The 22,752-nt window shown below is 49.0% G+C and overlaps 2 protein-coding genes across 4 annotated transcripts in view; both read left to right on the top strand.

The window, feature by feature from the left end:
- TULP3 (TUB like protein 3) overlaps nucleotides 1-1,585 on the top strand; it is a 66,800-nt gene extending 65,215 nt beyond the window's left edge. For all 3 annotated transcript variants that reach the window (XM_032874862.1, XM_032874863.1, XM_032874861.1), the window contains exon 11: nucleotides 827-1,585. In XM_032874862.1, coding sequence (XP_032730753.1) covers nucleotides 827-960 — 134 coding nt within the window. In that variant the 3' untranslated portion in view covers nucleotides 961-1,585. The remainder of the gene's footprint in view (nucleotides 1-826) is intronic.
- Nucleotides 1,586-11,981: 10,396 nt separating this feature from the next.
- Nucleotides 11,982-22,752, top strand: part of TEAD4 (TEA domain transcription factor 4) — a 61,843-nt gene continuing 51,072 nt past the window's right edge. The window contains exons 1-2 of the mRNA XM_032874341.1: nucleotides 11,982-11,993; nucleotides 12,758-12,941. Of these exons, the coding sequence (XP_032730232.1) occupies nucleotides 11,982-11,993; nucleotides 12,758-12,941 (196 nt within the window). The remainder of the gene's footprint in view (nucleotides 11,994-12,757; nucleotides 12,942-22,752) is intronic.

Below are 22,752 nucleotides of genomic sequence, written 5' to 3'. Positions count from 1 at the left end.
CACAGCGGGGAAATGAGCGCTTCCTATCATTGACGGGAAGTTCTGTTCAGGGGAGAATTATTTAAGAAAGAAATGGTTTCTTTGGAAAGACTAAAGTGCAGTTTTATTTATATATATTTTTAGAAAACTTATTTATTTATTGGGGGGGCAGAGGGAGAGAATCCCAAGTGGTATCATGACCTGAGCTGAAATCAAGAGTCAGATGCTCAACCTGCTGAGCCACCACCCAGGCGCCCCTAAAGTTTTATTTTTGTATTTATTTTTAAAATTTTTAAAAAGGATTTTATTTATTTGACAGATAGAGACACAGCGAGAGAGGGAACACAAGCAGGGGGAGTGGGAGAGGGGGAAGCAGGCTTCCTGCTGAGCAGGGAGCCTGATGTGGGCGGGGCTTGATCCCAGGACCCTGGGACCATGACCTGAACCAAAGACAGACACTTAATGACTGAGCCTCCCAGGTGGTCCTAAAGTGGCAGTTTTAAAGTGAAACTTCTGAGCCCCTGTTTGGGAATCAGATGCAATGGCTCTCAGTAAAGCTTCCTCGGCACCTCTAGCCCTTGGAGCTTGTGCTGTTCCCTCCTGGCCCTCTCATGCTAGTCCAGGAGTCATCTCCTGCTCCCTGAGAGGAATAGTAATGGAAACTTGGCTGCTGGTTAGCAGACGCTCACTCTTGTCCATTGCCTCTTGCCATCCTTCTCAAGGTTTCCCATTGTAAAGGGACCCAGTGACCTATTTGCAGGACTTTTCTCTGTATCGTCAGTAGGCTTTCCCCCAGTACAGCCCCATTCTCTTCTAACGTCCTAATTTCTTTCGTTTTTTTTTCTAGCTGACTACATAGTCATGCAGTTTGGACGCGTGGCAGATGACGTGTTCACCCTGGACTACAACTACCCGCTGTGTGCACTTCAAGCCTTTGCCATTGGGCTTTCTAGCTTTGACAGCAAGCTGGCCTGTGAATGAGCAAACAGCAGGCACCTAGCTTTCTCACTCAGAGCTTTCAGGAGCCGATACTTGCCTCCTTTGCTTTTGCCCCAGGCCATGAAGAGCACCAGCCCGCCCCTTTGGGAGTAATCCCCGAATGTATGTATATGTGTCTGCGTGCGTGTGTATATGTGTATATGTGTATATGCACACACGCACATATGTACACATTCAACTTCTCTGGGCTCCACAGACCCAGTCAGGGGTCACGGCTTCACCTGGGTGAGGGGTGGTTCAGAGCACAGAAGGTTCCTGTCCAGAGCACATTGGTAACTCCCGAGGGGACTGGCCAGCACATTCTGTGCCTTTGCGGTCAGATTTCCTACGCTTGGGAACTTGCAGCTAGAATCAGGTTCTAATGATTACTTCCCGGGGTCTTTTTTTTGGGAAGACCTTTCCAGAGTGGGATAGTTCCCTAAATTGCCTTTAGTCTTCAGGTCTGCAGACTTTTTCTGTAAACGGCCAGAGAGTCCCTTACAGCTGCTCAGCCACGGCCAGTTCAGAAACCAGGGAGTGTGGCTGTGTTCCACTGAAACTTGGTTTACAAAAATGGGCAGCGCGCCAGATCTGGGATATTGCTGTAAGTGATGGGCCTCGGCATCTTCCAGAAAGAGCCCGTGGCTGTGACATCATATGAGTGGAACATGGATATCTCTTTGGACCCACCGACTGGGTCCAAAAGGTACTCGGCTTCATCCACGTAGATTTTACATTGTTTTTTATTATTTTTTTTTCTAATTTTTTTTAAGTAAGCTTAAACTCACGACCCTGAGATCCGAAGTTACAAGCTCTATGGACGGATTCAGCCAGGTACCCCTCAAAATTTTTTTATTTTATTTTTTCCAAGTAAGCTTTATAGCCAACATGGGGCTTTTTAAAATTTTTACTTTTATTTCACTTTTTTTTTTTTTTTTTTTTAAGTAAGCTTTGCTTTTAGCTTGTTTTGGTGATGATGGCTTCTAGAGCTTCGTTTACCTTCAGAACTGGGAAAACCCCACATCAGTGGTCATTTTGAGTGCACATAGGTAGCTTCATTCTGCTGTCCTACCCGAAGTACCCATGGGGGAGGACCACATCAGCCACTTTAGCACCCCACGCGGAGAACTTCACGCTCACTTGGAAACAAATCTAGTGTTGTATCGTCTTTATCAGAGCAAGCGTGGTGTTAGAGCGAGCTTGCCTTCCTCCTGGGGCTTGGACGGTACTGATGTCACAGTCCCCCGCTGCCCCCCTTCCCTCGGAGCAGGTTGGCTGGCAGCCATCTCAGTCAAAGCGGCTCTGGCCAAATTTCTGATTAGTGATATGAGAAATGTATTGTCTTAATTTCAGTTTAGGCAGACAGCATAAACTCTGGGGGTGACTTAGTCTCATGAAGACTGAGAGTAATTCGACAGTTGCCTTCATCTTCCATCCAGGAGTGCCTCCTACAGCCATAGGGCTGTGGAGCCATTAGTATAGAGGGACACACACGCCCATAGACCATGTAAGAGGTAAGAACATTATGTATGGAAACTTACCACTGACCAGCTAGCTGACCGAGCTCTGCGGACCTTGTTAGGCAGAGCTCTGGGCCTTTCTTCTTAACACAAATATTATCAGTCCCCTAAAGCCTGGCTCATTGGTACAGATCATGCTCCTGTCACTTTTCCTCACAGATCATAAGAGTTTTGCCAAGTCTTTCAGATTATTAGTACCTCCCAACAAATCCTAGGACTCTGCTTGCCACCAGCTCACCGGTCTCAGAATGCATCTGACTCCAGACAATCCAAGAGCTTTGTGAGTTCTACGTTCAGCATTGTTCTGTCCCCAAGCCTTTGTGCGCCTGAGCTTTTTGCCAGCATGGGGCAAGGAATCAGCTGCTGTTGTTCCATTATGTTTCCCTTCCGTGGACTTCCTTTTTGTCCCTGCTTCCTGTCGTTCCTTGCTCCACATCGAATAGCAAGAAGGAAAGAGAGCTGGGAGATGAAAAGACTCTTTGCTCGTCCCCCACGGGCGAGGCCTATCTGTTGTTTTGACGTGATTGGTTTCCATCTCAGGCGCGCTTCCTATCAAGTGCCTCATTCATAGAAGTGCCCTAACGCCCGGCAGACCTCTGGCACCACCGTCCTGACGTACTGTCTGATCCGCCCTTGTTGAAAACGGAAAGCTGTTCACTTCTCTCCAGTTGCAGTAGATGACCGCGTCTGGGGATAGGGAGACTGACGGGATGACTGGATCTAATCCTGCTTCCTCCTGCTCTGTCTGGCTCTAAGACATCCATCCATACCCCAGCTTCAGGTACTCTCTGCTTGAGTGTGCAGGCGATTGGTTTTACAGAAATCATATTTATACCTTTTGTATGCTACAGAAATAAAAAATAATTTATATAAAAATGTGAATGTCACCAGTCTTCTGTGCAAAGTCCCATCCCTTACGGAGTTCCCATTCTGGAATGTTCCGGAATAACCATTTTCATCCTGTGAATCAGGATTTTGTCATCCCAGGATAGCAGGAGTATGCAGACTCAGAAGTCTGTCTCATCATGTTCGTGACACCAGGGATTTTCTAGATAGATGATGGAGCCAAGAACTGAGCAAAGGGAGGGGGCCACAGAAGGGTGGGGTTTATACTGTTCTAGATACCTGCACCCGTCAGCCTCCTGGATCTTCTTTGTTGGCATCGGTTACTGATTCAATATCTACAACTGAAGTAGACCCTGTCTCTTACCTCTGAGCATTCACATTTCAGAGCTACCTTACAGAGACAAGTAGAAAAAAAAATTATGTGTTCACAAATTTTTACTAGGCCTTCCTGCTCTTATCAGTGTCGCAGTGAAAATGAGTCACATGGAAGGAAGCAGGAAGAGCGTAAAAGTCAGGATGAGAGCTGGAGTCAGAGTTAAATTCTTACGGCTTGGTTTTTCTTTTTCACATGGTTCTTTTTGGCTATGGTGCACGGCTGGCTAAATGGATAATTTATGACACAATTCTTTGTATACTTTTCAGTGACCAGGAGTAATATCAATGCTTCAGTGGTCATTGACGTGAAAGATATCAGCAAGTGGTTTTTAAAAATCTAAAACAGGCCTACAAAAGGTTCTTTTTGATCAGAAGTTTAGCAGATCACACAGCTAGCATCAATCCAGTTCCTTTAAACAACATTATAGGTACAGAAATAAAGCAACAGTTTGAGCCAAAACCCAGGGTTTGACCCCCTTTATGCTGGTGATTTGCCATGTGCCTCTTTCCTCCTCTCTATATTGAGAGGTCTTGAACTATATGATCTTCAATTCTTGCACACAGTTCTCCCCACTCATGCTGACAACAATGTGGAATTCCTCTACTTGCATTTGGAACCGAACTCTCTGGTTATCTTCTGGACAGCATCATGCCGTCCATAGCTGAAGATATTGCTGGCAGGGGTGCCAGAGATCCTAGGAAAGGATCACTCAGACACGAGGGAACTGGAGAGGGCAGATTCTGAGTGTCTTTGGTGGGGGATTCTGGAATGCCAGGAGTGCACAGTGTGGGAGAGTACTCACGCCACATGCTTAATGGCTGCTTCCTTCCAGTCTGTAGCCTGTTTTAATCTTCCCCATGCGAACCTCAGCTAGGGGCTTGCCAAGGACTGGCCAGATCCCGTCCCACCCCTCAGACACATTTCTTGACCACTTGATCGTTTTGCCTTCTCTCCCCACTTTGATTGCCTAGTTGTCATAGTCGATATATGTTTCTTAAAAGTCTCACAGACTCTTATTTGCAAAAAGCCAGGGATCCCGCAATAAATGAAGGATTTGCCATTGGTCCTCAGAATTTAGGGAAGCCTTTATTAAAGCACACATGGATTCGTCGCGCCACCTACCAACCAAGGATGAGCATTACAAGTGCATTAAAATGAAAAGCGCAGGTTCTGTAAACCAGAGGAGGAAGTCACAAAGGGCTCAGTGACTTCAACAACTGGACCAGGTTATCACATTTTTACAAAGCACCCTTGTGCTTTGGTGTGACTCTCCTGAAGGTCCTAGAATAGTAATATTTCTGGAGTTTGGAAGCCAGTAGAGGTATTCCAGGTAAAATGCTGGCATTTGGTATAGGATTGTGGCAAATGCCAGTATCACTTGTATTAACATCCTTTTATTTTTTTTTTTTTTTTTTTTTTTTAAAGATTTTGTTTATTTATTTATTTGACAGACAGAGATCACAAGTAGGCAGAGAGGCAGGCAGAGAGAGAGAGGAGGAAGCAGGCTCCCTGCTGAGCAGAGAGCCCGATATGGGGCTCGATCCCAGGACCCTGGGATCATGACCTGAGCCGAAGGCAGAGGCTTTAACCCACTGAGCCACCCAGGTGCCCCTTAACATCCTTTTAAAATGGAGCAACATGGGTGCCTGGGTGGCTCAGTCGTTAAGCATCTGCCTTCAGCTCAGGTCATGATCCCAGAGTCCACATGGGCTCCCCGATCAGCGGGAAGCCTGCTTCTCCCTCTCCACTCCCCCTGCTTGTGTTCCCTCTCTCGCTATGTCTCTCTGTGTCAAATAAATAAATAAGACCTTTTTAAAAAAATGGAGCAACACGTTTTAGGTGACACTTTTAGCCCTTCAGTTATAGAAAATGGTTTATATGCACTCATAAAGAAATTCTAGATGGTTTTCCAGGGGCTATGAGAGGAAAGAAAAACAGAATAGTTTAACTATTCTGTTAAACTAAACATTCAGGTTCTAGTCTCAGCCCTGACCCTACCTCACATTCCTTACTTTGTACCCATCTCTCTGTTTCTACATGAAGGAACAGCCTAGGTAAAAAATGCCCCTGATGTTATGGAAACTTCAGAAATATTTCAAATGTGAAATGGGCCTCCATGATTTTTTCTGGCTCTGCTTGGTCTTTTGGTCCATCAGGCCCAAGCTCCTTTCATGAGGTTCTGGAGCTATGGCCCAAGAGTCTGGAGGGCAAGAAAAGAGAGAAGGCCCCAGGAAGCTGGTGGGGGCCAAGGTGGGAGTGGGAGTTGGAGTTTTCCTGGTCTATTACCACCACTTATTACACATTTTGGTTTAATATGGTGGTTCTCAAGCCTCAGAGTTTTAACATCTAGTTAAGTACTATCTACCCAGATTTTGTCCCTTATTATGATTTCCAAAGATTCAAAAAGAATCCAGTGGTTCTTTTTTGTAATCCGGGGGCAGGAAGGCTAAAGGGGAAGAACGACCTGAGAGAAGAGTGGCAGGCAGAGGAGGGCTAGGAATTAGATTGAAATTTTAAAAATGGGGCAAATATGTAATTTCTAGGGTATAAATGCACATGAGGACAAACTACATCCATATAGAAATTTGACCTTAAAAAATATGTCCTCTCTTTGCCTCGAGTCAATTTTATGCTATTCTGTATCAGATATACAGAGATACAAATTCTAAATGTTAATAATTTCATATGGTCTAAAAGAAATTTTAGGGGGCGCCTGGGTGGCTCAGTTGGCTAAGTGTCTGCCTTTGGCTCAGGTCATGATCTTGGGATCCTGGGATCGAGCCCCACATCGGGCTCTCTGCTCAGTGGGGCATCCACTCTCCTTCTGGTTCTCCCTCTCTCTCAAATAAATAAAACCTTAAAAAAAAACTTTAAAAAAACTACAATAAAAGCCTATTCCCATATCTGTCCCCTTCTTTTTCCCTTGCCCTGTTCTCCTCCTGTAGTTAACTGTTTTCAGTTTCTTTCTAGTGTTTCATTATGCAGAAATAAATGCATTTGTAATTCCCCAAACTTTGTGCACAAAATACACATAGCATACTATGTACTCAGTCCGATAGCTTGCTTACTATACCCGGAGATAATCCCCTCTCAGAAACGCAGGCTTTCCTCATCCTTGTTTAGGCGCCACAGTATTTCACTGTGGGATGTACCATAGTGCTTTTTAACTAATCTCCTCTGTATGGATAATTTGCGCATTAAGAAATTATATCAGGGGAGAAGGGGGGAAAAAAGAAATTCTATCAGTGTCTTTTGAATATATGCAATGTTCTGGGGACCCGTGTTACCTATTTTAATCCTCTTCTTTTTCCTTCTTCATACTCAGTCACTGCCACAACGTGACACCTTTATGCTGGGCGCTCCCACAGCCCTGAATCCTTCCCTTGGCTCTGCAAGTGTTTCCCCCCTCCCCACCACCCTGGCTGCTTGAGCCGCTCCCAGAGGATGGTCGTCTGCTGAGGCTGCAACGTCCAACATCGTAGCCACTAGTTGTGTGCGGTTGTTTACATTTAAATCAAAATAAAATTCCATTCTTCTGTCCGGCTAGCTGTGTTTCAAGTTCTCAGTAGCCACATGTGGCTAGTGTCTACTGCACTGGATGGCGCAGATAAAGAACGTTCCACACGGAAGTTGTTCCTTGCCCAGCTCCCTCATTTGACTGTTAGTCTCTCCAGGGGCAGGGATGGGGATTTTTCTCTGTTTATCCTTGGTGCCTTCCTAGCACCGTGCCAAGGACATCATCTGTGTTCAATGAATGCAGAGTGGGAAGATGAGTGACGAGGATGCTGGGCTCATGGTCTAAGTGTGCCCAAGGTTACAATCAGCATGTGCCTGAGCTGTTATTTGAACCCAGACCGTTTACGTTAATTTTCAAATGATTGCCTCAATAGCTACTGAAAATGACACTTGTAACATAGTAAGAGTGGAGAAAGCTTTTCCTTCCTTTTGATTTTTTTTTTTTTTCTGGAAGTCTTAGATAGCTGATCCTGAATATCCCCTGGGAACCTCAGAGAAACTCTCACGTGAGAACTGGGTGGGGAAGACTCCAACCTCTGGCCTCTGGAAAGCAATGGTTTGTTTTGTTTTGGGCTGTAAATACACTGCGTGAGTTTGTAAGGGCCGGGCCGCCATAGCAAACTACCACAGACTGGGTGGCTTAAACGGAAGTTGACTTGTCACAGTTTGGGGGGCTAGAAGACAGAGATCAAGGGGTTGGCATGCTTGGTCTCTCCTGAGGCCTCTCTGCTTGGCTTGCAGATGGCGGCCTTCTTCCTGTGTCTGCACATGGCCCCCCTCTGTGGTGGCCTGTGTCCTTCCTGATCTCTCTATAAGGGCATGGGTCAGCTGAGATGAGGGCCCACCCTAAAGACCCCCTTTTAACTTAATCACCTCTTTAAAGACATTATCTCTACATCCACTCCTACTCCAAAGTACTGAGGATTAGGACTTCAATGTGTGAATTTGGGGGAGACACAATTCAGTCCCTTGCCTCTCTGTTTCCCTAAATAGACCTAGAGTCCATCCTTCTACATTTTTCTTTGACAAAGAGATAACAGAACTTATATTCTGCTTATCAAATTACAGGCTGCTTTCATTCGATAGAGAAAGAAAGATGGCAAACACCTTTGGTAAAGGTCTGCTTTGTTCTTCAGAACACAAGATGCACTTCGGTTGATATGGAATGAGAAGTCTTCTTAGGGAAAAGCAAACAGAAGTATGGAGAGGTTGAAAAAGGAGAAGGAGGGGCACCTGGGTGGCTCAGTGGGTTGGGCCTCTGCCTTTGGCTGGGGTCCTGATCTCAGGGTCCTGGGATCGAATCTTGCATTGGGCTCTCTGCTTGGCGGGGAGCCTGCTTCCTCCTCTCTCTGCCTGCCTCTCTGTCTACCCGTGATCTCTCTCTGTCAAATAAATAAATAAAATCTTAAAAAAAAAAAAAGGGAGAAGGAACCCAAGTTCCAGGGACCCCAACCACAGGAGGAGTCAGGCACATTAACAGCGTTGCAGGTGGGCAGGGGGGCCGGCTTTGGAGAGATCTGAAAAGCAGTGTAGGTGCCTTTTACCTAGCAGCTAGGGAACCATCTTCTCCTTGTCACCTTGTTCTTAGGCCATCAAATCCAGTTGCGGGTGGTTTTTTAAAAAAGGTGTGACGAAATTAGGGAAGGGTTCTAGTCACACTATTGCCCCCTCCCCACTGTAAAAGTACCAGTTTGTTGCCTATAGAAGGCAGAAGACTGAAATACAGAAGACTAAAGAAGGAAATAATAACACCCGAAACGAAGGTAACATTGTGTATCAACTCTACTTCAGCAAAAAAATAAAGAGTGAAAATGAGAGGGCGCCTGGGTGGCTCAGTCTGTGAGTGTCTGACTCTTGGTTTCCAATCAGGTAATGATCTCAGGGTGGGGAGACTGAGCCCTGAGTCTGGCTCTGAGCTTAGTGGGGCAGTCTGCTTGAGAATCTCTTTCCCTCTCCCTCCCCACTAATGCTCCCCCTTCTTGCTTGGACACACATTCTCTCTCTCTGATACATAAAATCTTTAAAAAAAAAAAAAAAGGAATGAAGGGGCACCTGGGTGGCTCAGTGCGTTAAAGCCTCTGCCTTAGCTCAGGTCATGGTCTCAGGGTCCTGGGATGGAACCCCACATTGGGCTCTCTGCTCAGCAGGGAGCCTGCTTCCCTTCCTCTCTCTCTGCCTGCCTCTCTGCCTACTTGTGATCTCTGTCAAATAAAAAATAAATAAAATCTTTAAAAAAAGAATGAAAATGAGAAAATAAAAAATCCAATTAATCTTCAACCTGTCAGAGATAATCATTCTAAAATACTTCCCAATTTATTTATTTTTTATTTTTTTAAAGATTTTATTTATTTATTTGACAGAGAAAGACACAGCGAGAGAGAGAACACAAGCAGGGGGACTACGAGAGGGAAAATGGGCTCCACCCCAGGACCCTGGGATCATGACCTGAGCCAAAGGCAGATGCTTAATGCTTTATGACCGAGCAACCCAGGCACCCCTCGATTTATTTTTCAAAAACAGGATTATCCCACATACCGCTCTTAGAATCTGTATTTCCACTTATATCGTGGACAATGTTCATCTGGTTTACTTTGAAAAGTCTTGTTATTAATAACTGAAATGAATTCCATCACATAGATGTGTTTGAACTTGTTTAAAACATATAATTTGTTTAACCATGACCATGCAGGTTCGAAAAACAAAATTTATTAAAGGAGTGGAAATAATACCAAACCACATCTGATAAAAATAATATAAATTTTTACTGTAATTTTGGAGTATAAACAACTCAAATACCCTCGCCAAATGAAGGCCAGCTCTGACGGCAGCCCTGCCCTCCTTCTGCACCATTCAGCATGAAGCCTGGGTGAGATGCAGCTGTAGGACTGGATGGTGTGGTCTGGTTCACTAAGAAGTGAGGTGAGTTGTGGATTATAAGGTGTCATTTGAGGGGAGCCATATATATCTCTTCTAGCTTGATTCAGACAGATGCAATACTTCCACCAACGGATTCATTCCTGAGGGTCACTGAAACCTTAAGAAAGGTTTTACCCCTAGTAGGGGCAGGGCATGTGTATTAAGATCAGTCAGTTTTGAAACTTCAGAGTTTCCAAGTCTGAGAACTTTAGCCAAAGAGACCACGACAGCCTAGGAAGTGAGATTCCTGAAGGTGTAGGACTTTCTAGAAGCCTGTGAGGGTATGGACCAGGAGACCAAGCTCCTGAAGGCACACTATTCTAACCTGGGCCATTTAGGGTCTCAGAGACTTAAGATTTGGAGGGAATAAGCCAATCTGACCTCTGAATTTCCTCTCGCCAATCTGGGCTAGACGTGACACTCCAAGGTTGCTTTATCATCTCCCCTTTGGACTCTGCCTTGCCTTCCTCAAAACCTCTGAACCTTGGCTGAACTCAGCTCCCAGCTAACCTATTTCTCCTGGTATTTGAATTTTTACCTCCGTGAATGGCACCACCAATGTGAAAGCTTAGTGAGTCTGGTTTCCTCTCTCACCCTCACAGCCAACCTAGTTACCAATTCTTGTTGATTTTGCCTGTGGACTGTTTCTGAGACCCTTTCCCTCACGGTCAAGCTCAGGAGCACAGCGTGAGCTTAGGGCACCCTGACTCTCCAATCCACCGACACCATGGCCAGAGGGGTCTTCTAACGCTCCTACCGATTATGCCACACCTGCGTCAAAATGGCCTTCCAGATGCCCAAACTCTTGAGCACGGGATTCAATGGTGTCCACAACCTGGCACCCACTTATTGCAACCTATTCTTCCAGCTCACCAGTTTATAAGACTTTTCCTGAACACCCTGTGTGTACGCACGGCTCTATTTTTGTGGCTCTTCTGTCCTCGTTAAGTTCTCGTTTATCCTTCAAGAGCTGGCAAATGTCGCCTCTGTACCTGGGAATTCGTTGTTCCTTGCCTCGGGTTCCCTTTGAGCTCGGCATGATCGTCCTCGCACCTCGACTGTGAACTCCTTGAGGGTGGGGACCTACCCCTTGCACCTAGCATGGTGCTCAAAGAGACACTCAGCAAATAATTATTGCATTAGATAGCCAGTGTTTACAGTCTGTACTTCCTTAGGTGCCTATATACTGCCCTGCAGTCTTTTCATGTATGTGAGGTGTGACGGAGCCCTGATGTGACTCATTATTGACTAAACATACCAGAATTTATGTAATCAAACCTGAGCTGCTTCCTTCAAAATATTCACCTTATGAGATGGGATCCTTCATCCACCGATGCTGTCATCCCTCCAAACACCTTTGGAGCACTTCTCTCTTGGAAACAACTTTGTCATCTATAGTACTTTCTTTTCAATCTCGTCTGTGGTAGCTTTTTTGGTTTCTATTTATTCAGCATTGATTAAGTGCTTATCTATCCCAGGCATCAAGCTGGTGGGGGTGAAAGATAAGATTAATCAGACATTGACTCTGGTGGGGGTGAAAGATAAGATTAATCAGACGTTGACTCTGTCTTCAAAGAAGTTTCTGTTCGCTTATGGAGATAAGATCTGGATTACCAACAGAGATGCAAGGTGAAGTGATAATGTTCCCTCAGGGTGTATCTGATTTTTGGAAAAAGCCAAAAGTCCTTTGGTTTCAGCCTCCCAGCAAACGGAAACACAGAGAGGTCTTTGAGCCAATGTGTTCTCAGCACTTCCAAGAAGGAGCCCAGCGCGTTTCCAGCACCCCTCTGCCCAACCAGACTAAACTGACTGGCACGTTCGTTTCAAACCCAGAACCCCACCTTGTGGCAATGCTCTTCTACGTACGGAGTGTTCCCAGCTAAAGCTAAGCTCTTTGAGGTCTTATTTTCATTTTTGTTTTCACAGCATCTGGGTGACACCTAATATATGTCGGATAAATATTCATTCAATTACTGAGCCCAAGAGGTGTCTCCCCGTGCCACATGGACTTCACACCGAATGTCCTCTCCCCATGAGCTTTACACTCGTGGTAGGGACAGATCCTTAAGGGACAGACGATAACGACCGAAAGGACCAACGCCGGGGAGGGCACGCGTGGGGGCACTGGCGGCGGATCTGGGACCAGAGCCCGGGAGTTCCTGCTTCCTGGTTCCCCGGAGCGAGTGTCCTTTGGTGGGAGCCGCGGGGAAGGGAGCAGCCCTTCCTGCGCGTTGGTCGCCCGCCCCTTCCCCAGCCTCCCAGGGACTTGTGCGGAGCGGCGCCGGCCGGGGACGCCGAGCGTGGCAGGGCCACTCACAGGAGCCCCCCTCCCCCCCAACCAGGTTATGAGGAAGGCTTTCAGCTCCTGGGAAGGGCAGTCGGAGACTGGGCCAGGACAGGCAGGAACCCGGGGGCTCCGGGACGAGGAAGAGAGTCGTGGCCGAGGGATCCAAGGGAAAGTCCGGGCGCCGGGGAGCGGCGGAGGCCGCGTCTAAGCCGAGGGGTCCGCGCCGCCCGACCGCCGTCCAGCCGTCCCGCCGCCCCGCTGCGCGCGCGCCTCCCCTCCCCCGCCGGCCCCGCCCCCTCCCCCGCCCCCGCCTGGCCGCCCCCTCCCCCTGCCGCCCAGTCTCCTCCCCGAGGGGCCCGGGGCAGGGCAGCCCCTCCCTCCGGCTCCCTCCCTCGCTCAGCGACGCGCATCTCATACCAGCCCTCATTCCGCACATTCCGGGCGTCCTCCTTTCAAACTCCAGGCCAGGGGGCGGGCAGGGCCCGAGCTCCCGGCTCCCGCCGCCCGCGGCCGCGTCCCCCAGGTGAGTGGCGCCCGCCCCGCCGCGCGCGCCGCCCCCCCGCCGCGCGCCGGCCCCTGGGCCGCGTGCGCCGCGGCTCTTTTCTTCCCCCGTCGCCCTTCCCGCCCCGGACCTCTCGGCCCGGCCGGCGCCCCCGCTGCCCTCCCTTCCGCCGCTGGCCCCCGAGCTGCCTTCCTCTAGCCGGTTGACTCACTCCTCCAGGAATAGGGAGCTCCCGTGCTTTCCCGTCAGTCCCATTCTGGGAAAACTCCTCCCTCGGCGCGCTTCGCTCTGCTCCGCTCCGCTCGGCGCGCCAGCCCCCGGCGGGAGGGCTCCGGCCGCCCGCCCTCCTCCCTGTCGGGCCGGTGGCCCCCCGGGCCGCCGTGGGGCTCGGCGCGCTGCCCTCTGTCGTCCCGCAGTGCCGTCACCGCCCCCGGCAGCTCAGCGGAGCCGCGGCGACGAGTTGGCGCGCGCGGTGAACCCCGCGGAGCGGGCTTAGCGCCTCCGCCCCACCTTCCCGCACCCTGGGACCGGTAAGGCTGCGGCGCGGGCGCTCGAGGACCTGGCCCGAGGGCTGGCGTCGGGCGGGGCGTGGGGAGCTCGCCCGGCACGTGAAGGCGGCGCGGACCTCGGGCTGGGGCCGGCCCCGGGATGGTGGATGAGAGGTGCTTCGCGCGAGGGGGGTCCCGGAAGCCGAAGGCCCCCAGCACCCCTGCCTCGTTTCTGCCAGGCCCTTTTCTGACTTGGGAGAGCGAGTCCTGAAGGTAGTGGGTGGGCTGGTGCGAATGCCGAGGCTTTGCGCAAGTGGAGGAGAGCCCTCCGGAGGGTCCCCTGCTCCCCGGGGCTGGAGAAGCCTGTTGTACTCCACGGTGGGGACCAGCCCGAGGGAGGAGAGCTCCCAGACCCGGAGCGCGCCTTTCCCAGGGACACAGGCTCCGTGCACATGTGTGGAAAGGGGATTCTGGTCACACACAGTGGCTGTCTGATGCGTTCATGTGACCGCCCGACTGTCCCCTCTCCCGAGCTTTGGGTGTATGTACAGTGCCAGTAGGCGTATTTGTTTGTGTTGAACGTGAGTGTGTTTCCACTGGAGAAGAGTGCTGTCTGAAAGTCTGAGTGTCTCTAAGTTCCTGTGCAGTGCCACGTCTGTATGTACGTGTATTTCTCGGAGGATGTTGGTTCTGGGCAGGACTGTTTTTCCTGCCTGCATGACCGTGGGCAAGAGACCGTGTCTCTGTTGTATGTGTGCAGGGATAATTGCACTGTGGTTGTTGGAGTGTGTGGTCCCCAGGCTCCATTCGCCCTGGACTGGACAGAGCTGGAAGGAAGCTGTCCACACCTGCCTCCTCCTGGCAGCTGTCTTTCTGAGGGCCAGTGGGTTCTGTTCTTGCCTGAAACAATCCAGAGAGCAAGGTGGGAGAAGACTAAAGGAAACAGATCTTTGTCTAGAGGTGATGGGATGGGCTGTTGATAGAAGTGGAGATGTTTCCGGAACTGTCTTGAATCTTGAGAGGTGTATGGCCAGTGCTTTTCAAGTTGGCCCTGAGGACAAAGAGAATGGGTGTATACCAGCCTGAACTTATTTTCCGCTGGTCCACTGTCCTTGGAGCTAGCTACCCAGCAGTCAAATGGGAGAATCCTAATTCTTTACACTTTGCTGTGGGAAGGGAAGGGAGTAACTGCGCCCACGCTTTAGTGCCCGGCAGGGGAGGGAAGGGCTGCCTCTCATTTGCTAGTGGACCCGCGGGAAGACACTTCTGGGTGTCTCTGGTGTTCCCATCTCTTCCTTTCTGTTTTGCTTTTTTGTTGTTGTTGTTCTTTCTCCATTTGGGTTTTTTATCATTTGAAATTATTTTAGAGGCAGAAACTGGGCAGGGAGGGAGTCTGTCCGGCTCTCCGGCTGTCCCGGGGATTGGCAGAAGTGACATAGTATGTGATGGTGTTGGTAGGGGGGCACTGGCAGATCGGGTACAGCGTTCTTTCTTCATTCCCACAACAAGGTGATGGGTAATGTCAAGGACTCTTGGAAGGAAGAAACAACAACACTTTCATAGGGGTGGTGGCTGGTAGCTGCTCCTTCATGCTCCCCCCGCCACCAGCAGGGGGGTGGTGCAGATGATTCAGTGAGAGCCACCTCACCTGCTTAGACCAGGTGTGCACCTAGAGCTTTGAAGACGTCGGGTCTCAGGGCAGCATTGATGGGATAGAAAACATACAGATTTGGGGCTGGACATACTGGGGTGCAAATCCCGACAGTCATTTGGCAATTGTTAAGGCCCTCAGGCTAGTTTCCTGATGAGTAATATGGGAGGGGGGTAATTAATATCCATCTCAAGCATTTGTTGTGAAAATTGGGTGTTTGCCAACTACCCAGCACACTGTATGGCCCATTCCAGACTCAGTAGCAGTATTTCCAAAGAGTATTTCGGCATGGAACCTCTTTTTTTCCTAAGAACTTCTCTGAACACCCTTTGACAAACCCTGCCCTGTTCGTTTGTGTTTACTTAGCAAACAGGAATTGAACCTTTGCCATAGGCCAGACCCTGTATGATGTTCTTCATCCTTAGGAACCAGGGTAGCTGGTGGCCCAGGTGGAGGTGGAGGCAGGGCTTTGTCCTGGGGAGCACAGGGTCTGCAACTCCTTTGCTCTAACTCCAGTTTTGCCTTGACCCCCCCCCAGCGTGAACCTGCTGAATGTTATTGGACACTGTGATGTTAGCATCCAACTCCCTCATTTTAAAAGACCGGGAAACTCCTGGGTGGCTCAGGCAGTTAAGTATCTGTCTTGGGCTCAGGTCATGATCCCGGGGTCCTGGGATAGAGTCCTGCTTCTCCCTCTGCCTGCCGCTCCCCCTGCTTGTGCACGCGCTCTCCCTCTCTCTCTCTCTCTCACTCTGACGAATAAATAAAAATCTTTGAAGACAGGGAAACTGAGACAGGGAAACTAGCAGGTCAGTAACTTGCTTAAGATAGCACAACCAGTGAATGACAGAGCTGGGACTAGAGTCCATTCTGTTCTCACTTCACATTCTGTCTTCTCTGTGGATCCCAATGCTCAGACCCCCTCCCCCCAGCCCCCTTAATCCGATAGGTGTGGGGGCTGGAGCGGTCTGGCTTGGTGACGTCTCCCGTCTTGTGGCTCAGATGGGAGGCGGAAATACTCCCTTTTGTCTCAGCAGAAAGCACAGAACTATAGAATCTGAGGATGCCGACTTGGGAAGGGGTCCTCTGGGGATACTTAAATGCACCCTCCGTTTGCCTCACTGGTTTGTACATTACTTGGCCAGGTGGAGAAGGGTTTCCCTATCTTTCTAGATCTCCCAGGATGCAAATGTCGCAACCTCCCTCGACTTCCATTCTGGAGTCTTGCACTGGTGACCGGCACAGAGCGGTACCTGTTGCCTAATCAGTGGCTCCTCTCCTTCTCAGTGCAAGTGGAGGACAGGGGTCACCAGCTTTGCTTCATGGCCTTTCCTGTAGTCGAGGTCAGTCTGGGGGCAGTGGGAAATTCAGGGCTTGTGAGGGTGGCTTTACCTTGCTTGTCTGGCTTTGCCCCCCATGACCCTTTGTTGGCAGGGGTTGGCAAGACAGCTCCCTTTTAAAGCTCTGAAATTGGAGCTGAACAGCTGCTCTCTGGTGCCCCCCTCCTTCCCCCCCAGGGGTTTAGCCAGCTCAGGGGCCCAGGTGGAGGTGGGGGCAGGGCTTTGTCACTGGGCAGTGCGGTCTCCAACTCTGTGTTCTAGTTCCAGCTTTGCCTTGACCTCTTCTGAAATGACAGTTCTCCCCTTGCTTTCCGTTTTTCTATTTAGATATTAAGGGGATTCTAATCACCTCCTGGGTGATAGGGTCCTGGAGCCTTCAGCTGATAGCAACTGGATCTTTGGGAACATTTCCACTGGAACTCCAGTCCGTAAGATGGGTGCCCACATCCTCCTGCCTTTAACACAGGCAGGCCTCTGGAAAGGCAGGAGGACTGGCCAGCTCCATCACTGTGCTGAGGGTGGGCGGGCCCCCATGGGTGGGGACCTGGCTTCCTTTGGCCCAAACTTCACGGGAACAATAGACTTCAGAGGAGTCACCAGGGGCAGGAAATGGGAGCTGTGCTAAGGCAGGGTGACCCTCCTGTGAGATGAGATTGCATATCCGGCCGAAAGGAAAGGCAGGGTGTTGGGGGCAGTGCAAAGGGCACTGGGGAGGGCTGATGACACATAGGGTGGGCTTCTCCTTCCCAGGGGGCCCTTTACTTAGAGTGAAACTGGAGCTGCTTAGAGCCCAGTATTCAGCAGAGCGGTCTGCTTTATGCCTTACCAGCAAAGGTACTGTGGTGTCTGCCAGCGTCCGCTCATGCCAAGCTCACTCCTGCCAGAACCATGAATTCCCCTTCCCTTCAAGCCCTTGAGAGGTCTTCGTGAATTGTCCTGGCTGGGATAAAAGGCTAGTTTTGTTTCTTCCTGGCTGATCTCCATCTTGGCTTTGAGCCTTGAGTAATAGTTGATGAGGGAGGCAACTTGTTCAGTAGGCAGAGCTCTGGGTAGGGAGGCAACAGGCCTGGGTCAGCTGGACAAGAATGTAAAGGGATTTTTTTTTTTTTTTTTTTTTTTTAGCTATAGTCAGAGCAAGATAACCAGGACAGGCAGGGGGAGATTCCTGCTTGAAGCATGTGGTGGATGATTCTAGGAGGCAGAGCACACTTCTGTTGCCTTTCTCTCTGTGAGGAAGAGCGAGCAGACTTGGTGAGAGGGCTCAGGAGAAGGAGCGGGCTTTGGGAGAAAGGAGACACTGCACCGACTTGCCTTTTATGAGTCCCGGTGGCTGGGTTCTTACACATCAGGTTTGGGGGTCCTGCTAGCCGCTGTAGGCGTTAAGCAGAGACTCTCTCTAGGATCTGGGGAGGGGCCCTGTGAAATTGGAGGGGGAGGTGGCGGGGGCACAATGATAACTGCTGTTACCATTTTTCCTTCATGTGGGCAAGAACTGGAAATGGCAGGCTGGTAAGCTTCTTATTGACGAAGGGACTCCAAAATGGCATTGAGAGAACTGCTCGCTGACACGGTCACCCCACCAAGTCTTGGAAACATCATCTCGTTGAGGTTGGCGGAATGCTTAGAAAGGACGTGGAGTCTCATGATTTTTCTTGGGTCCAAGAGAAATGAATAGGTTTGGGCTGCTGCAGCAGTGATGTGGATTTGTAGCTAGTGGAAGGGCCACCCTGGCTGCTCATACTGAGCTCACGTCGCCGTTGTGGGGGGGCGAGGGGGGAGGTGGAGGTCTCCAGTGATAGGCCATGAGGCTCTTATTTTGGCTTTGTCCTCTGTCAGTTCTGTGGGTGTCTAGGACAGCAAGCAAGGAGGACAGAACCAGGATTCAAAGTCATCTTAATTGTCTAAATGCTGAGATTAAGCAGAAACAGGAGACGAAAAACCATTTTTTTCTGTTAAGATTAATACATGCTCGTTGTAGAAAACTTTTGTAAATTAAAGAAGGAAAAAAGGTACATAATGCCACAAATCAAGGATGAGCATGGTTAATATTTTGGCATATATCCCTCCAAATTTATGTTTATGCAAATAAATTGATATATATTAATATAATTGGAATTATACTCTATCCTGTTTTATTCTTCCTGAATACTATATAGTAAGTAATATCCCGTATCATAAAAAATAATTTTAAAGGCATAATTATAAGGATCTGGATAATATTACCTTATATGAATACACCTTAATTTCTTTAACTGCACACTACCAAACTTTTTTTTTTAAAGAATTGAATTGCTTTTTAATTTTTTAATTTTTTTAAGTACAAGCAGGGGGAGTAGCAGAGGGAGAAGGAGAAACAGGCTCCCCACTGAGCAGGGAACCCCATTCGGGGCTCAGTCCCAGGACCCTGAGATCATGACCTGAGCCGAAGGTGAATGTTTAACCGACTGAGCCACCCCGGTGCCTCCTCCCCGCTTTTTAAAAACGATTTTATTTATTTATATGGCAGCACGCAAACGGGTAGCAGCAGGCAGGGAGAGAAGTGGGCTCCTCGCTGAAAAAGGAGCCTGATGCGGGACTCGATCCCAGGATCCTGAGATCACGATCTGAGCCAAAGGTGGACGCTTAACTGACTGAGCCATCCAGGCGCCCCATATCAAATGTTTTTGTAAGTTGTGTTCAATTTTTAGCCATTAAAAAATTACTTGACATTGAGTAATGCTAAATCTGTATCGTTCTCTCAAGATGAACTAAAAAAGATTTAAATATAAAATCCTGCATTTAAGTATGTACAGAATAGAAACTTACTATCAATTCTTGGGGGAGAAAAACTTGGGACTTTGGCTGATGAAGGAAGGGGAAGGGAAACGAGCATTTATTAAGTGCCTATCAGGTGCCAGTTCTAGAAATTTCTGCCTGTATCACCGTGTTTAATTTTCATGGCAGCCCCATGAGATAGGGTTTGCTGGTTTGATTTTGTTTTGTTTTTTAACCTCTACAGAAGAGGAGGAAAATTACACAGAGATTAATTCTGGGGTTGGAGTTTGAACCCAGGTCAAACTGACTCTTCCCACTGCCCTGTTAAACCTGGAGCCTGTGTGGGCTAGTGGGTTGGCGGGGTCTGTGTCAAGAACCCTAGTCCGGGAAGCTCTGGGGTGCTCTGGCCACATTGGGAGCCACGTCTGGTTTTGAGGTGAGTACAACCTGACCTATTAAGTACTGAGCTTGTGGTTACTGTCAGTGTCTTAGTAGAGGGGGGGTTGGGGGGGGTAGAACCTGTCCTGCCCTCAGGTTGCTGTCATATCTCAGGGCCAGAGGGAAGGCCCTCTTTGCAGCAAGGCTGTTCGGGTCTGTATGACCTGAAGTCCGTTTCACTCCGTGGCACTGCATGGCCCACATGGGAATTCATGATGCAGGATGATACACATAGAGCTTGCTGGAGGTGCTTTGGAGGAGAGGTTTCCCTAGTGAGTGGGAAATGGTGCCTCCAGGGCTTCTGCTGCCTCCACGTGGCCCTGGACAGCAGGTGGGGCTTGCCCTAGGCTATGAGGGAGGGATTTTCCCACCTTGTGCTTCTGGGATTCCTGCTGGGAGGAGGTAAAGATAAACTCTCTGGAGCTGGAGGCAAGGCTGAGAGACTGTGGGGTGGGTAGTGGCCGTGTCTGAGGAGTTGGAGGAGACAACATGGGGAGCTGTGGGAGCTCCTGCCTGGCTCCCATCACGCACACCTCCCAGGTGTGAGGCTGGGGCAGGGGAAGGTGGGTAGTGGCCACAAGCACACACTCCAGAGCCATTCTGCCTAATAGAAATATAGTGTAGGGGCGCCTGGACGGCTTGGAAGGTTGAGCATCTGCTTTGGCTCCGGTCATGATCTCCAGGTCTTGGGATCGAGTCCCGAGTTGGACTGCTGGTTTAGTGGGGTGTCTGCTTCTCCCTCTCCCACTGCCTCTCCCCCTGCTCATGCATATTTATCTCTCAAATGAATAAATAAAATCTTCAAAAAAAGGAAAAAAGGGGCGCTTGGGTGGCTCAGTGGGTTAAGCCTCTCCCTTTGGCTCAGGTCATGATCCCAGGGTCCTAGGATTGAGCCCTGCATCAGGCTCTCTGCTCAGCGGGGAGTCTGCTTCCCCTCCCCGCCTCTGCTTGCCTCTCTGCCTACTTGTGATCTCTCTCAAATAAATAAAATCTTTTAAAAAAGGAAAAAAGAAATATAATGTAAGCCAGATAAGTAGTTTTAAGTTCTCTAGGAGCCACTTTTAAGAAGTAAAAGGAGGGACGCCTGGGTGCTTCAGTCATTTAAGCAACTGCCTTTGGCAGGTCATGATCTCAAGGTCCTGGGATCAAGCCCCTGCTCAGCAGAGAGCCTGCTTCTCCCTCTCCCTCTCCGGATCCCCTGCTCCCCATGCTTGTGCTCACTCACACTCTCTCTGATAAGTAAATAAATAAAATCTTAAAAAAAAATGCTCCCCACTATTAAAAATAAGTGGGTTCCACACTTGAAAAAAAATTAAAAAATGTAATAAGAAGGGATGCCTGGGTGGCTCAGCCTGTTAAGCATCTGCCCTCAGCTCAGGTCATGATCGCAGGGTCCTGGGATGGAGTCCTGCTTCTCCCTTTGCCTGCCGCTCCCCCTGCTAGTGCTCTCTTTCTCTGTCAACTAAATAAAGAAAATCTTAAAAAAAAAAGAAATTGGTAAAATGAATTTTGATAACATATCGAACAACTGTCTTAAATATTATTGTTTAAATATGCTATTGATAGTAAAAAAAAATTAATGAGATAGTTTGTATTTTTTTTGTACAAAGTGTTGGGAATCGAGGGTGCATTTGACACTTAACAACATATCTCAGTTTGGACCAGCTGCTTTTCAAGGGCTCAGTGGCCACATGTGGGTGGTGGCTAGTGTTTGGGCAGTACAGATTTACAGCCAGCCTGCCTGGGTTTGAATCCCTTTTCTGCCAGTTATCAAGCTATGTGGCCTTGGGCAAGTTCTCTAACCGCACTGTGTCTTACTCTCCCCCTCTGCCAGTATTATTATGGAACCAACTTCATATGGTTAATGTGAAGATTAAATTAGTTAATATTTGTGATAAGCTTAGTTTTTTACCTGGCACATACTAAACACTATCTATGTAAGTGTCCATCAAATAAATGACCCATAAATGGTCCTTAAACTCTTGACGGGCTAAGTTTGTAAGAGGAAGAGGCCAGGGATATGCTGGGAAGAACCCAGTCCAGGAGTTTCCCTGTGTTAGGTAGGCCGTGCCTCTAAGCCAGTAGTTCTATGTAATGAAATTGCCTTCAGATCAGATGAACCTAATCTACTGTTGCTGAAAAGGAGGCCCGCCTTCTGGAAGTGAGAAGAAATGTCAGCATCCCTATGATAAGACAGGTTCCAATCCAGCAACAGGTGTGTCCTGCTTGAGGCTTGGAACTGTGCTGGGTGGCACGGAAGAGTCAAAAGCACCCTCCGAAATGCTCCGTCGTAAACTGCATGACGTCATGTTGGAATGGGGGTGAGGTCACTTCCAGCACTTGGAGGTTTAAGCAATAGTTGTGCTGCTTATGCAAGAGAGGAAGCAGAGCTCTATCGGTGGCTTCCGATACCCTCCTCAGAGCTCTGCCAACCCCGGCACTGCCAGCATGCCTATGTTGGCATCGGCCCCCTCCACCTGCACCTGCCCTCAGCCACTCCACAGGGGTCACAGAGCACCCACGGTGTGCCTGACATTGTGCCAGGTGGCAGCGGTAGAAATGTGGAACAGAAGACCTGGTCCCTGTCCTCCAGGGGCTTGCAGTCCAGCAGGGGAGACAGTCTGAGTAGCAGACACTGAAGACCTGCGAGAGTAAAGAAGGGCGGGTTAGACGCCCGAACTAGTGCTTAGGGGATGTCTGGAAAAAGTGATTCATTTGATGGGGCTGGGAGGGGTCAGGGAAGGCTTCTCAGAGGAGGAGGCACTTGAGCTGGCTTTGAAGGATGGGTAGGGTTTCGACAGCTCTGCCTGTGTGTGTGCGCTCACAAGAGCGAGTGTGTGTGAGCGGGAGCAAAAGGTGGCAGGGGGAGAAACAGAGAGAGATACAGGTGAGAAGATAAGAAAAATGGTGATTTCAGAGTCATGGTCATAAAATTAGGGGAAGGGAGATAACTAAGCTTTAGGAGTGAAGTAGATTTGAGCCAGGTCCTCTGGGCAAATTGAGGAGGACTTTTTAAAAAACTTATCACATAGATAAGTTCACATAGAGCAAAATTTACTCTTTCTGTACAGTTTCTGCGGGTTTCTTTCTGTACAGTTCTGTGGGTTTTGACAAATGCAAAGTGTTGGGTATCCCCCAGCACAGTCAAGATACAGAATGGC

Source organism: Lontra canadensis, unplaced genomic scaffold (assembly GCF_010015895.1).
Source record: "Lontra canadensis isolate GAN:19392208 unplaced genomic scaffold, GSC_riverotter_1.0 scaffold53, whole genome shotgun sequence".
In the NCBI taxonomy this organism is placed as follows: domain Eukaryota; kingdom Metazoa; phylum Chordata; class Mammalia; order Carnivora; family Mustelidae; genus Lontra; species Lontra canadensis.
The sequence above is the reverse complement of the archived record's forward strand: the minus strand, read 5'-3'. Positions and strand labels throughout refer to the sequence as shown.